We start from the raw sequence: 16,560 nt of genomic DNA on the forward strand, positions 1-16,560 counted from the left end.
TATCTATCTATCTATCTATCTATCTATCTATCTATCTATCTATCTATCTATCTATCTATCTATCTATCTATCTATCTATCTATATATATATATATATATATATACATATGTATATGCTTGGTTTGAGTGTTTTGTGAAAGTCAAGTAAACTTGTAACTGGAGAGAGACTCATATATTAAATAAATTCACATGTACTGCAGTGTTGCAGACACTAATGTTTATGCCAGTCCTAATGGCTGCTTCTTGTCAACTACATTTTTGAGTGATCTTGGGCCAGATTAATTACTGGCATTAAGATCAAACCCATCAACCATTGTTTGTGCGTCAAGCCAGAGCCCTGCTACGGTAATGAGCATATTCTTTGCCCTCGTTAGCAATATTAACACAATAACATCATTGTGGGTATAAGACAAGGCACAGTGTTACATAAGAGTTATAGCTCACTGATTAGGCACAAGGGAAAATAACAGCTAATGGCTAGTTTATTCCCCCCCCCATCCCGCTCCTCCTGTTTCTAGTCTTGGTCACATCATGTCACTTTTGGTGTTTTCCCAAAATTAATGACATCTGAAGTTTAGCTAAAAGTGAGCATGTTGAAGCTGATGTTGTGTGAAGTCACATTAAAGAAATCTTCTGCTGGTCTTGCGATATAAATAAGCCAGGCTGTGAAACCCTATCCCTGCTGAGAAAAATACACAAACACTAATTTATATAAATATGGTTGCTTTCATTTTTCCGTCAGATTTTCCTCCATAGAGAGAAAATATTTGCACAACCTCATGGCACTTCCGACAAACAGCTTTTCCTCAGCTGAACCGGGAGCTTACCAGCGTCTCTTTTTTTTGGGATTTGTTGTCCACACGGCGCAAGTTGCTTTTGACTTTAAGGAACTCGGCTGCCAATGGCTCTTGTGGAGGCTGTGGAGCTGGGTAGCTGGGGGGTGGAGGGGGTGTCGGAGGAGACTCTGGGGGAGGCGGTGGGGGAAAGGGGGGCGGTGGTGGCGGAAGCTTGGAGGCTCCATCATCAGGTTCCTCATTCTTCTTGTGCGTATCGGAGCTGATGTCTGGGTTTAGCATATCCATGTATGCCTGCATGTCTGAAATGGCTGTCTCTGGTGCACCTGTGAAAACAACAGCCTGTTACAGGAAGGAAAATGTGTGCATTTGTAAAACATTCCCTCCAGTCTACATCTGATTACACAACTGAGAGATGAATGAGAAACATGAATGTCACACTAATGACGTCTGCACACAAGCCACTAGGGTGCAGCACTAGTATGGCACCTTTGACATCAAGCGACAGCAAGAAAACTGCTCCATGCTGTTTCCTGCGCTTTGCTGACTGTACAGGGAGTGCAGAATTATTAGGCAAGTTGTATTTTTGAGGAATAATTTTATTATTGAACAACAACCATGTTCTCAATGAACCCAAAAAACTCATTAATATCAAAGCTGAATGTTTTTGGAAGTAGTTTTTAGTTTGTTTTTAGTTTTAGCTATTTTAGGGGGATATCTGTGTGTGCAGGTGACTATTACTGTGCATAATTATTAGGCAACTTAACAAAAAACAAATATATACCCATTTCAATTATTTATTTTTACCAGTGAAACCAATATAACATCTCCACATTCACAAATATACATTTCTGACATTCAAAAACAAAACAAAAACAAATCAGGACCAATATAGCCACCTTTCTTTGCAAGGACACTCAAAAGCCTGCCATCCATGGATTCTGTCAGTGTTTTGATCTGTTCACCATCAACATTGCGTGCAGCAGCAACCACAGCCTCCCAGACACTGTTCAGAGAGGTGTACTGTTTTCCCTCCTTGTAAATCTCACATTTGATGATGGACCACAGGTTCTCAATGGGGTTCAGATCAGGTGAACAAGGAGGCCATGTCATTAGTTTTTCTTCTTTTATACCCTTTCTTGCCAGCCACGCTGTGGAGTACTTGGACGCGTGTGATGGAGCATTGTCCTGCATGAAAATCATGTTTTTCTTGAAGGATGCAGACTTCTTCCTGTACCACTGCTTGAAGAAGGTGTCTTCCAGAAACTGGCAGTAGGACTGGGAGTTGAGCTTGACTCCATCCTCAACCCGAAAAGGCCCCACAAGCTCATCTTTGATGATACCAGCCCAAACCAGTACTCCACCTCCACCTTGCTGGCGTCTGAGTCGGACTGGAGCTCTCTGCCCTTTACCAATCCAGCCACGGGCCCATCCATCTGGCCCATCAAGACTCACTCTCATTTCATCAGTCCATAAAACCTTAGAAAAACCAGTCTTGAGATATTTCTTGGCCCAGTCTTGACGTTTCAGCTTGTGTGTCTTGTTCAGTGGTGGTCGTCTTTCAGCCTTTCTTACCTTGGCCATGTCTCTGAGTATTGCACACCTTGTGCTTTTGGGCACTCCAGTGATGTTGCAGCTCTGAAATATGGCCAAACTGGTGGCAAGTGGCATCTTGGCAGCTGCACGCTTGACTTTTCTCAGTTCATGGGCAGTTATTTTGCGCCTTGGTTTTTCCACACGCTTCTTGCGACCCTGTTGACTATTTTGAATGAAACGCTTGATTGTTCGATGATCACGCTTCAGAAGCTTTGCAATTTTGAGACTGCTGCATCCCTCTGCAAGATATCTCACTATTTTTGACTTTTCTGAGCCTGTCAAGTCCTTCTTTTGACCCATTTTGCCAAAGGAAAGGAACGTTGCCTAATAATTATGCACACCTGATATAGGGTGTTGATGTCATTAGACCACACCCCTTCTCATTACAGAGATGCACATCACCTAATATGCTTAATTGGTAGTAGGCTTTCGAGCCTATACAGCTTGGAGTAAGACAACATGCATGAAGAGGATGATGTGGACAAAATACTAATTTGCCAAAAAATTCTGCACTCCTTGTATTATTGCTGAAATGCCATAATAGTAGAGTCATGATATAGACTGAAGCAAGCCTTTCATGCAACATTCTTATTATGATGTGATTAAAAGTATATGTAGCTGTTGATCTGATCGGCATTTGTCATTCTGAAATGCTTGAAAAAGATACATATTATATCCTTAATGTGTAAAGAGCAGCAGACCTGTGTGTGCAACTGCGCTCAGCTGAGCAGGTGGGCCTCGTGACGTTGTCAAGCTGCTCCTCTTCTCCCCAGTGCTGGACTGACTGGAGTTGGCTGAGTCGTAGTTGGACAGGGAGCTGGATGGTGAACCGATGTCAAAGTGTGCTGCCTGGGCGGAAGGAGGCATGGTGGTGTTTGGGGAGGACAGGCCAGAGTCTGGCTGCTTGTACTCAAGGTCCGTCGAGGGATCCCGGGACAAAACGCGGTGCTCCACACTCTGCGAGGGGACGAGTTTTATGAACATTCAATTTTCACGATTGTTCAATTTATTCTACTTGGTTGTCTGATATATAGATATCATTTCCACATTACTAAAACAAAGCAAAAAGCATTTGTACATCAATTAATTCTTTATTAATCATTAATAAAACACATCTGGTTCATTAATTTTTAGATTTAGAAAGATACAGGGTCATTATGGCAGGCTCATAAATTTGTCTCTTATTAAAATCTACATGTGCATTCATCAGCTGTTAAATCTCACTGCTACTCAGTCCCTGGTGACTTAACGAGGAGAAGAACAGCATTACAGGCACACTAATGAAACACCTCACAGCTAGTGAGAATGGCTCTGGGGATCTTTTTGCTTTTCCCACAATGCAGGACTCAATTGGCTGAATGTGCCCCATGAGAAAGAGCACAAGAAGAGAGAAATATGTCATCGATGCCAAACGAGCTCTGTGAGAAAGAATTATTCCCCTGGCCACTCAGGAACTTCAGAGGGTTAAGGCCATGGAGAGCACTGTGTGTCAGGTAGCTTGACTAATTATCTGAGTCTGAAGTCTGTCATGGGAGGCAGGTTCATAGAAAGCTAAACATTATTGAAATATCTCCATTATTCATTCTATCTATCTATCTATCTATCTATCTATCTATCTATCTATCTATCTATCTATCTATCTATCTATCTATCTATCTATCTATCTATCTATCTGTGGGTGTGTGCATGCGTGTGTGTGTATAAAACATATGACTTTATGCTGACTTCTATCCATCCATCCATCCATCCATCCAACATTTACATTTTTTTTAGACATGTACTCTTACCATGTTCTCCACAGTGTGCAGATACTTGGCACACTGGGAGTGGCCATTGTATTCGGCCAAGTCTGCTGCAGTGAAGCCATCCTGGTCCCTTATGCCCAGGTCAACTCCATTAACAACAAGGATCTGACAGCACTGAAAAGCAGACAGAGAAAGTTCCAGAGTGGATTGATGTCAGTGTTTGTGAAACAGGCTGCTTAAACTCATCTTCAATTAGCAACGATAAAAACTGTTTACACTCCACTCAGTTCAGTGTGACAGACTCTCAACATGTAAAATGTTTGACATATTGAGTGGATAAATGCAAGGCTTAGAGTACATGTTAACACAAATTGTGTTTTGTTTCACACTGCATCAGACCAGAAAAACACCATATTATATCACCACACTCCCTCACTGATCAACTAATTAATGTAAATGTCCTAGCTAAAAGCAAAATACTTAATGTAGCAGTATCATGCTTTTCTTTGATCTTCTCTTAGTTATCATTCATTTTTCTCTCTCTCATGAAAAAGTTTCTGTTTCAAAGTCTACAGAAACTTGGAAATAGTTTAAAGCATGAATTTAACAAGCTTTCTACCAAGCACCAGTGGAAGCTGGAATAAGCTTGTTGTTCTCAGACTGAGCAACCTTTGTTCTGCCCTATTGACTTGTGTTTCAGTGAGCTTCTTAAAAGTCCACACTGATCAACTCTTTTGTAAAAAAAAAAAAAAACATAATCATGAAAAACATAGTTTTCTCTATATACTTCAACAATTCTTGAAAGAGCGCTTCTTTACACATATTCTGCTACTGTGCTGATCCAATAAGACCTAACACACACCTCAAGTTCACCATTCTCTGCAGCATCATGGAGGGGGGTCCCTCCCCAGTTGTCAGTGACGATCTCCCCACCATGCAGCAGAAGCCAGCTGAGGACCTTTGCGTGACCACGACTGGCTGCAAAATGCATCGTCGTGGCTCCGTCACCATCTCTGTCTGTCAGGCTGATCTCGGTGAAACTCATCTGCAGGAAACGAGATGGAGGTTAATGCTTAGCAGTCATCAGAAAGATTTCAGCTGCTTTTGGTCCAATTTTTGTGACTCCAGTAGTAAACGGTGGCTTTGGCACATTTTTCAAGTAAATGATGTAGGAAAATTTTGGTTAAAAGTTCAATTATGATGTGACTTCTGGTGATATCACAAGCTATTTTAGATATCACAAGCATATTATACTAATACTACTAATATTAATTAATTTGCTTAATCATAAATATCAGTATTGTACCTTCACTTGTTCCGTTTAAAAAAAAACCCTACATTTGGCAGGGAAAAACTATTTCATTATTAAGACATGATCTACAGTGTTCTGATAGTCCAACGCACCAGCCAGACAATGACAGTGTTGTGGCCCATCTGGGAAGCAGCATGCAGAGGTGTCATCCCATCATTGGCTCGAATGCTCGGATCCGCTCCACAGTCTTTGACCAGGTATTGGACAACCTCCAGATGGCCTTCCTGGCAGGCCAGGTAGAGTGGTGTGGCACCATTTTTTGTTTGGGAGTTGACAAGGCTGTAGGAAAGTGAATCAGTAAGGAAAATGAAAGACTTCTGCATAATAAGAAAAATAAAAACCAAATTGGTGATAATACAGACCTGTAAAACCCTGTTTCAATGTTATGCTTTAATGTATCATGAAAGAAAAATAATCTGGTCCATACCAGGTTCTAAATTGGTTTAAAACAACCGCTGAAGAGCAACAACATGTGATATTTGATGTTATTTGTGTAACAAAAAAAGTCCAAACTCCAGAAGCAGTGTGAGAAAAGCCAAGTACACCACATGATTCAGTAGCTTTTAGCAAAAGTGACATGAAGTGACGGTTTTCTGACATTGTTGTGAAGGAACTTTGCCCCACTCTTATTTACAGTATTGCTTTAGTTCATTGAGATTTGTGGGTATTTGATTGTACGCAGCTCTCTTAAGGCCCCACTACTTCAGTCAGGTGTTAATGACTGACCAATACATTCTGTTGTAGATTTGCTGATTTTTCATTTTAAATTGTATTTCAATTGTCACAAAGGCAAAAAACGAAACAAAAAAAAATCTCTTTGTGGCAATTCTGACAAAAGATGGCAGTCTTTATACTGAAGAGAAGAAACCTGGCTGTGTCTGCTCCTTACAAGATGATGGGTGTGCACGTTATTTGCCAGCCAAAACATCAGTTTCGTCATGTGTGCACAGAGCACTCTATGAAAATAACCTGAAACAACACAAGCCTTATCTTTTTAAATCTTCATATGTAAGCAATGGTATTAATCTAAAAAACTGAAAGTGTAAGCTGTAGTTAACAATTAGCTGGGACAGGAAAAGATACACTTGTCAGCATCAACATGCAGCTATTTTGAGAACAGACAGCAGTGATGCACAGCCAGATCCTGCTCACCTTTATTACCCTTGGCTCCGCCTTCAATGCAAAACCTCATCTGATGCTTGTATCCCTTCTTGTCCCAGATCTTTATAGTCACAATGGGAGGTCAGAGAGTGAACAAACATATCTCCACTAAATCCTATAAGGTAGTGCTTTATTTGGACTCTGACAAATGAGCAAGGAGTCTCTTAAGAGGATTATCACTCCACTGGCTTTACCTGGCTTGCTTTGTGCTCGTTCAACAGTGCAAGTAGAAAAGACAAACTGAGTAGCCAGAGAGCAACAGAAGTTGAGTAAACTGAGAGGCAGAGCTTAAGTGGATGGTTGGTTCCTGCAGAGTCAAACACAAACCTGTCGTGCTTTCCCTCAAAAGGATTTGCCTCACTTAACGCCACATGTGAATGACAATCAGTCAGGTCCTATTCTGAGACAGGAAGAGTATATGCTAAGGAATAACTTAACCTTTGAAGATCAAAAAAAGGAGGGCCTATTGGGTGACTGAGAAAAAAGCTCCAAGCAGAAAAAGTACATACTAAATATTTCAAAATAAGAAGGGGAAGTAATCTGCATTCCTGTCATCAGGAAATGGGCAGTCAAATTATTTATTCATGAGTGTAACAAAAGTGGGAACAATTTTATCTGCACACAGCCATCCGTGTAGAAGAAAAGTTCTATTTATCATTAATCATAGCTGAAAATCTTGATGGTTACCAGGCTAACAAAGCACAGTCTCCCTTTGTCACAACTCTTCAAAGTGAATAGGCTTGAATTCTCTCTACCAAAGAAGTGGAGAACTGGTGTAGATTTCAAAGAGCTAAGAAAGTGCTTAGCCTTGTGTGACAACACAGCTAGCAAGTGGCACAAGGGACGCTACCTCGTCAGCCACTCATGTACACGGTAACAAAGACCAAGGTTGTCTTCATTACTAGTAAAGTAATTGATGTCACACTAATGGCCTTCTTGCTTGATAAAAGCTTGTTACCTGCTCAGTGGTTTTTCCCATCTGAATAATGAAAAATATCATATGATTTATTTAGCTTCCCAACCTGTGAGTTCTTTGTATGAAATTGTATGTTTTTACATATTTCACAATGGAAATCTGATGGCACAATACTTAGCTCTAATCTGCACCTTTTCTATATACAGTAATTGACAGCACAGCCACAAAGGTATAACTGAAACAGCGATATAAACCAGCGGGAACATACAGGGATGTCTGATGTGGTTCTACATATAAGCAACACTTCTGGCTTATATCTCTAACTGATACTGTGCATGATGAAAACTGAATAAAATATACTTTGTTTGGCTTCGTAACCAAACATTATTCATGTTGAAATCTGTGAAAGTATTTATTGATTCACTTTAAGAAACACACTGCACAGATGTTATCCTGATGGCAGGTGTGCTACCTACTTGATAAAGAAAGAAGTCTGACAAAGAAAGCTGTGGCTCAGTTGCCCACTAATCTGAAGGTTTGATCCCCAACTGCAGTCTGTGAGATGACGTGACACTGGGTACCTGATTTGTTTTTATCATCTGTGAATGAGAAAGTGAGTGTGGGCTGTAATTTAAGCGCTTTGAGCGGTCACTAAGACTAGAAAAGCACTACAAAAATGCAGCCTGTTTACATTACTGCCCCTCAGTTTAAACCTGTTTTATTAAAGAGAGCAGAAAGTGGGTCTACTCAACATGTACCAAGACGTTATTAAGAAGATTAAAAAAAAAAGTGCAGCTAAGCCACAGGCTGACTAAAAAACTCCACTGACCTGTTTACCCTTTACTTTCCGTGTATCTGATCACGAATTCAAACAACATTATATATAAACAAGTCAGAGACAGAATAAACACCAGTTTTGAGCTGCTACACCTGTTGGACTATAACAAATATGTTTTTCAGAGAAAAATGAGAGAGCGTACACATCTTTAGAAAACACACTTAATGTTCAATAATCTTATTAAGTACTATGGTCTAAATAAATGTTTAAACTAGCTATAATGTTCTGTCTTTTCTTATGTTTTTCAGCAGGGAGGTTTTCCCGTGCTCTTGATGCTCAGATCATCAGATACATGAGCGACACCCGACCCAACACAAGGTTATTTCTTGGAGGGAGAGGACATGCTTTGTTAATAGAAATGGGTTTACATTCTGGATTTCGCTAACCATTTCAGTCATAACCACTCCTGTTTCAGCAACTGCTACGCAACAAATCTGTGAAAAGCAAGAAATGAACAAGCTGATTTGATGAAAGTAATCAAATATTTGATGCTTGTTCCTTCTGCATGTTTCCAGAGGAGGTTAAGGCGGCCTTTCTGGATTATCCTTTCTGGATTATCTTAATGCAGAAGTGCAACCTTTTCGACTGCATGAAGAAACTGTGGCACGACCAAAGATCTTAAGCTGCACTAATAGATTGCATAACCTGTCTGTAGCCTCTCACGCTCACTCCCTCCTTCACCATCTTACATTCATTCACTCTTTTGTGTACTGAGGCTATCAGCAGAGACACAGCCCAGGAGGGTTTTCGTTTTGGTTTACTGGGACGTGGGTGGGGGTGAACTACCAATTTAGATGTGTATTTGAAACCCAACAGACACCCTGGAAGTAAAGACACTAATGCGTCCCGGTCTGATTGCGCACCCAAACAATGATGTTTGTTACCATTCAAAGGGGTGTGTTCTTGCTTTCATGAGTTCATGCGTATCAAGCTGATTTTTTTTTAAAGATTTAAGCCAAATGTTTTATTTATAAGGATGAATAACCAAAAACACACTATTTATCAAACCATATCCACATCGGTTGGTTGCTGATAATTAGTCTTTTGGGGGATACTACAGACAACTGATGAACAGTATTTTGTAGTTTGCAACTGGCGTTAGGCCCTTAAACTACCAAATGACCTCCATAAATACTGATGACGATTTTAAAAAAGAAATTCCAAATTTGGATTCATAAGACGGGCTGTCACTAATTTGCAGTCTAGTTCTTGTGTAATATGCCATACCTCAGCCTTTTCTCCCTGTTTGCCTTCCTTAAGAACAGCTTATTGGCAGCCACAGAGACCATTTCTGATGAGGGTTTAGTGGACAGTAGATGGATTAACTGAAGGTCCCTGTGTCAGTTCCTTAAACTACTTCCTGTTCATCAGGGATATGATTTTTAGTTTCTGTTCATCAGTTGTATGTAGTTTTTAAGGCCTGGCACTTCTTCTTATGTCTTTCACTTGTCTGGTTTCTTCAATTTTTTTCAGGACTTGTTGCATTTTCAGTTAAAAGCTCTTTGAGAATTGCCTTTCTGGTGCAGAAATACTAATTTATCCCTGTCAAACTGTGTTACGTTTGTTATTTTTCATAGATTCAACTAGAAATAGGAACAAATAATGTGACAGGAAACTACTAACAAAGTGCTTAAAGATACAATTAAAAACTGCTCCTTTGCTAAGTTGTTTGTTATGTGTAGACACAAAAATGGTTCATCTCTTGAGTTATGTACAGCTTTGATACTTGAAGGAGTCATATTTCAGTGTTAAGTGTCTTACAAAACAAAAAAGCAGCCAATCTCCAAAGAAAAATTAAAGGTTGCTCAGAAAGCCTCAAAGACTATTGCTTGCAACTCCTTGGAGGCAAAGTACCAAGAAATGAGGTGTAGCTCAAGACTACTAAGTATAGGGGGAAATACTCTATGAGGTCTTGTATAAACATATTCACTCTTTTGATGATGTATAAGGAGTTCTTTCCTAAACCTTAAACCCATTGGTTTATACTGATGAACAATGCTGTGAGAGTAAAAAGTCCTGGTGATTTTTTGCCTCTTAAAACTCATTAATACAAATTTGCAGCTTGTAATAAACCCTGAAACGACCATTTTATCTCTCGGCTGCAAAATTGCAATCTAAACAATGCCCGAGGCTGCTGCTTAGAGAGCAGCTTGTCTTTTCAGATGGATTTGTTTTCCTCATTATCTTATCACCAGTTGGAGCTACTGTGTGTCACCATGGGGATGGTGGTAAACAGCAACAGTGGGAGGGGTGGTGGAGAAGAGTGAATGAAGCCCAGCTATCGGGGAGCTAACATGTCCACGAGACTCATTAAAATTTCAGATGGTATGCGTCCATCTGGGGTGCAAACACACAATATTGAAGGGTCAATGCACAAGGCTCATGCTTGTCATTTTAAGTCAGTCTAGTTCTAGAAAAGAGTTTGGGTTAAAGACTGAGCCATTATTTCATTTCTGTTTCTTTATGGTAGCAGTATGTAATTCTTACTGATAGTTGTTCAGATACAAGCACAAAGAATATCCTTTCACTGAGCAGTTAATGTTTTCTGCTTTATAACTTTTATAGTATGTCAAGTAATAATAGAGCTAGTGATGGCTACAGCAATAAACAAACCAAACAACAGCCACGTGATTGAGCACCTAATCCATGCATGTGGCTCTGGGACGTGTTAACTAACAGCCGTACCTGTTAGCTAAATGCATCTGACATGAGTGCTAAGGCAAACTTTGATTGTAAAATGATATATATATATATATATATATATATATATATATATATATCAACATGTATAAAAGATTTTATCTGGTTTTGCTGCTGCAAAGAACTCAACCAATGACTCCCTCATCACGGCACTAATACAGTGGTTATGAGTATGAGCAAATATTATCTCTGGCACAGGTGGGTCTGACACTGCATTGATTAGGGTAATATTCATTAGGAGGCAATCACCCATGCACATATGCACACATATCTTACAATTACTGGTCAATTAACTGTTCTATAGGCTGGTGTTGTATTTAATACCTGTAATGGTGCTGTCCATGTCTTACCTCAGTAGGACTTGTCTTGTTAAATAAAACGACATTTAAAATATTAATATAAGTTAATGCTAGTTACATATTCACAAATTTGCTGTTTTTCTTAGACTTCAGGTATTAGGAAATCCAATATTTAGGACTTTTGCACTGGTGTTGTTAATTGATTAATCAAGTAAATAACCTGATGATTAATTCATTATCAAAACACATTTTTTCTTACAGTTTACCAATTTTTTAAATATGTACAATACAATATATACTTAAAATGCAGCTATACAGACCAATATCAGCATTATTACTTAATCAGCATTAATGGTGCAGTAGTGTGCAGTATTTTGGGAAAGTTAAACCACCAAGAGGGTTTTTTTCCTTTGTTTTCAAAACAATATATGAGCATTTACATTGTAATAGGTAGCATTTAGTATCAGGTATCAAATTAAATCTTTAAGTTCAACTTACTTCACCCTAGTGCCAAGTTGTACTCTACAGACTACGAGTGAAAGTTGGTGTTTTCGGCTATTTCTGTAGCAGACTTAAACATTTTAAACCTCGGAAAAGAAATAAGAGTTGATGCGCTAACCTTAGTAAATCACAGTACGTCATTTATCAGCGTCAGACTTTCTAAGTGGTCTTACTGAGTCTGAAACCTGAATCTGTGGAATTGATCTACTGTTACATATTTCAGAAACAACAGCCCTATACATTAATTTTCTGTTTTATATTCTTAAACATTTGATTGGATATGCAGTTAAGAAAGTGGACTGCAATTTGTATACATATCGCAGTTCATATACCCGACTTGCTTTTAGAGATTATGTTCTAAATAAAGAGCATCTGTAGTTCCTGCTCAAAACATCAACTGAAATCCTACAAGTTACCAAAATATATGACTATTAATCAACAGCAGGATAAAGACAAAATTGTGGAGACAATATCATGTTGCTCTTACTTTGGGCTGTGCCCCAATAACAGTCGGAGAGAGGGCAAGTCTCCCTTGGCAGCAGCATAGTGAACAGGCAGGGCACCTGTATTGGTGGGGGTCCCAGGGTCTACCTCACCATTCTTCAGCAGCCAATCGGTGATCTCATGGTGACTGAAGCGGGATGCGAGATGAAGAACAGTGGCACCAGAACTGTCCCTGGCCTGTAAAGCAAACAAATAAGGAACATGTTGAACTAGGGAGTCCTGTAATCCCTCCTTTTAAAATAACTGTGACCAACTGTCAGCCTGACTTTGCATTATAAAATGATGATTTGATAACTAATTCAATTTGAACTGGTTACTTGTTTTTCCAGAAAACAATAACCTCCAGAAAATAGTTGATACCCATACTTTTTTCTAGCCACTTTTACTGGCTACAAAGTATATTGTACTGTTAATAATAATAATGGATTGCATTTATATAGCACTTTTCGAGACCTTCAAAGCACTTTACAATTCCACTATTCATTCACACACTGGTGGAGGCAAGCTACAATTGTTGCCATAGCTGCCCTGGGGCAGACTGACAGAAGCGAGGCTGCCATATCGCACCATCTGGCCATCACCAGTAGGCGGTTGGTGAGGTGTCTTGCCCAAGGACACAACGACCAAGACTGACCGAGCCGGGGCTTGAACCGGCAACCTTCCGATCACAAGACAAACTGCCAGCTCTTGAGCCACGATCATCCTGTTCACTGTTATGGGAAGGGGAATCAATTTTTATTTTCTGAAATAAGTAAAAAAAAAACCTTCATAACTTACCACAGTAGCAAGAATATCAAGCACAGAATTGCTCTCAGTGCTATAATTAGCTTTAACAAGAGGCAGACCAATAGCTAACACAGAAAACCTAAAAGACCAAACTTGTGTGGTCCTTGAACAGACATGTCATCTGTTAACATCTTACTAACACAGATGCTTAGGTCTGAGGTAGTGCACTGCTACAGACTAATGGTGTTAGCATCAAATAGACTCATGATCACAGTTTCGTAACACAAACAAGAAAAAAAGAAAACAAAGGTGAAAGCAAGCATTAAGCACTCAAGTGTACTGAGAGTTTTGACTACATACCAGCCATGTTATCACTTCATCTGTGGGCACTCTTTGTCACTTGAAGATGGAATGCTTATGACTGTTCTTCACGTGGATAACTTAATACTGCAGGGTTGTAGGACTGTGTTGTACTCATAATAACATAATATGAATTTGTCACTTTGTCAGTTTCACTTTTACCTCTGCTCAAGAAGGTGAAGATAAATGAGACCCATGTGGGTGAGTCAAAGCAAAGCTCCTCCTCCTCCTCATTATCATATTGGTTACATAGGTAAACTCTAAATCTGAATTTCCTTTTAAGGGCACAAATGATGCACATCTGTGTATCTTTCTGGAATATGCTGGAATATGCAGTATACTACAAATAAATATATACAAGAATAACCTTTATGTGTTTATACATTTAAGTGTTGTAAATTGGGGCCACGCTAAACTGTAAAACTGTATCTTGATATCTGTATTTCATGAGAAATTATACATAAGGCAAAGTTCAGCTTCAATTTGAAAAGACTTATATCAACATAGAATAACCTTTACAAGGTGTCCACATTTTGGGATTTAAATAGTAAAAGGCAAATCGATTTAAGAATCATCTGAGATTCAAATAAAGCGAAAATATGCCCTAAGATCATTCTCGAGTGGATTTTGCACATCCTCACAAGTTTTCTGCTCCTGTTTTCATTTTTTTTTTTAATAATAGAGGTCTAATTTTTATTTTTGCAAGGCATCTTTGATACCTCTTTGATAGAGTTGTGCTTTTTGAGTCTCATCATTTTGTGGGTCCAGTGGTTTCTTTAGTGACACTGTCAACACTTTACTCTTAATATCAGCAGACAACTCCTGAGTCTAAATGTCAACTCACTAGTTGCCACCAGTTCTTATGTGCATGAGCACTAAAAAGACACACAGCTGCCCAAGAACTGTGTTAAGAGGGATAGAAAATTCCTCAAACAGGCCTTTGAGTATTGATGTAAACCTCCACAAATTAAAGCTGAGAGATTTAATGTATTACCTAATAAAACGAGAAACCCACTGAATACTTATGGTATGGATTATGTTATTGTGTTGGAGCATTTACTATGACTCCTTCCCAGGTGAAAAAACGCATTGTGCACAAATAGGAACAATAAAAGGTCGAAAAGGTTAATAAGATTTATTTCATCATGTGAAACTTCAACCACAATCCTTACAGCACCAAACACCACCCCTCATTATAATATCAAACTACACTGTCATTATGTGTTTCTTTTTGTGCCTTTTGTGAGTCACTGTTTTTATTGTACAGGAGATATTGGATTTGCAAATCCAGTTTTGCATACTTTATTACCATAGAAACATGACATAACACTGAAAACCAGGTTTTTAGCCTTAAATTAAATTTTTTTTTAAAAAAGTATAATTTTCTGTGTACTTACTTTACTTGTGGTATTAAATGTAATTTCTTTCATACCTACAACAGTGTTTGAATTTGTTGCATTTCACTGTCTTACCAAAACAATATGAAAACAACTTTCAGGGCCTTGTGAAAGAGGAAGGTCCCTTTTTGAAAAAGACCAGTGGGTTTTTAAACCTTCTGCTTTTATAGTCAAAACCTTAAAGATTACAAGAGAATTAACGACATCATCAGGACATTTAGAGCACACCAAATGGACTTGGGAGCAAAATATCTGACAGTGACACAAAACAACCCGCAAACCCCACAGAAAGTTATGTTAAAATAAAAGCTTAAAGACTTTATTCCTAAGGAGAAGGATTTTAATGTGTATGTTAGGAAAAACGTGTAGGTTTAAGGCACTAAAATAGATATAATGTGCTTTAAGGAGGAGAGCTGATTCAAATGGGGGTTGGAGTAGGCTCCACAGATGAGAAATGACAGCCAAGTCGGATGAAGCAGAGTTAGGCTACTGTCTGCTACACTTTTAGACCGATCCAGCTACAACTGTAGTAACTCACCTCTGGCCGACATCCACCTTGGGTCAGTAGCCACTGTAGGCATGCCAGGTTGCCTGTTGCTGCTGCGTCGTGCGCCGCGCTTGCCCCGTTATTTGCCACACAATCGCCCGGCAGCCCTGCCTCCTCCACCAAAAACCGCAGGCAGGCTAACTTCCCCGCCCGGGCTGCGTGGTGGACGGGCGAAGCTCCCAGCGCATCCTTGACGTCGCTGGTCAGCGCATTTGCCGCTAATTGCACTTTTAAAGTCTGCACGTCCCCCTGCCTTGCGGCCAGCAGGGTCTTGTCACCCTCCACCACCATGACTGCTGCAGATTGCGCGACTCCTTCCTTCCTTTGGTAGCCTCCGTTGACCCGATCACCGTGCAGATAGTGCGGATAGGGTCAGAGTTGTATTTATAAATGAGTGGATCATGTCAGTAGCCGGGTTAATTTTGGGGTGGGGTGTTGGTGGGAGAGACGCTTGGTTATCGCTCCATGGGTCTTCCCAAAGCGCTGTTCAAATGAAAGATCCCTTTATCGTTCATAAGTTTTTGTTTTCCAGGTAGTGCAATATTTACATGCTGAAATAAAACTTCATACCCGACTGACAAACTAACCTCTTTCTTAGGCTTTGTCTGGCCCGACGTTGTAGCTCAGTAGGTTATCCGCTGTCTGTCTCCAATAGCATCCACCTGTTGCACAAGTTGTGTTCTGGGTTACCAGACGGTCTAAACTATCTTTTCCCCCCAAATTAGTTTATTAACCTTTTTTTGCTGCTGAATAACTATCGCGTATCATGCGCCCCAGGGAATATTCCGCTGTGTTTTTCTTCCTATAGCAGATGGCGACATGGGACTCAGCGCCTGTTAAATAATCCATCAGGGGGAGGATCACTGAGCCTGTTACAGGTTGCTGCTTTCTGGAAATCGGCTCAGAAATTAAAGGAGCAGTACGTACATGCTACTTACAACTCTGGATATACATTAATTATGCTGCTGGGGTGAAGGTGCTCGTCGCTGCCAGTCAAGATAGACTCACATTAATTCAGCAATGGACTTTTTGAACATACCCCAGATCCTGTTTGCAAACAGCATTAATATTACATGTGGCAGTGAAATCAGCATCACAGGATCCGAGCACTTTTGCACACTACAGAGGTCCATCTAGTGGCCTCTCACGGGAGTGTAACCCCCC

At 39.8% G+C, this 16,560-nt stretch overlaps 1 protein-coding gene across 5 annotated transcripts in view; it reads right to left on the reverse strand.

Moving 5' to 3' along the window:
• Positions 1–16,469, reverse strand: part of espn (espin) — a 37,548-nt gene extending 21,079 nt beyond the window's left edge. For 2 of the 5 annotated variants that reach the window (XM_005941186.3, XM_005941184.3), the window contains exons 1-7: positions 15,388–16,469; positions 12,350–12,543; positions 5,540–5,726; positions 4,998–5,180; positions 4,178–4,309; positions 3,092–3,347; positions 828–1,120 (exon numbers count right to left, since the gene is read on the reverse strand). In XM_005941186.3, the coding sequence (XP_005941248.1) occupies positions 828–1,120; positions 3,092–3,347; positions 4,178–4,309; positions 4,998–5,180; positions 5,540–5,726; positions 12,350–12,543; positions 15,388–15,687 (1,545 nt within the window). In that variant the 5' untranslated portion in view covers positions 15,688–16,469. The remainder of the gene's footprint in view (positions 1–827; positions 1,121–3,091; positions 3,348–4,177; positions 4,310–4,997; positions 5,181–5,539; positions 5,727–12,349; positions 12,544–15,387) is intronic. The other 3 variants (XM_014339679.2, XM_005941187.3, XM_005941185.3) reach the window with 2 other exon arrangements.
• Positions 16,470–16,560: the final 91 nt, after the last annotated feature.

This window comes from Haplochromis burtoni, unplaced genomic scaffold, assembly GCF_018398535.1.
Source record: "Haplochromis burtoni strain Fernald_Lab_line unplaced genomic scaffold, NCSU_Asbu1 Contig_60, whole genome shotgun sequence".
Classification (NCBI taxonomy): Eukaryota; Metazoa; Chordata; class Actinopteri; order Cichliformes; family Cichlidae; genus Haplochromis; species Haplochromis burtoni.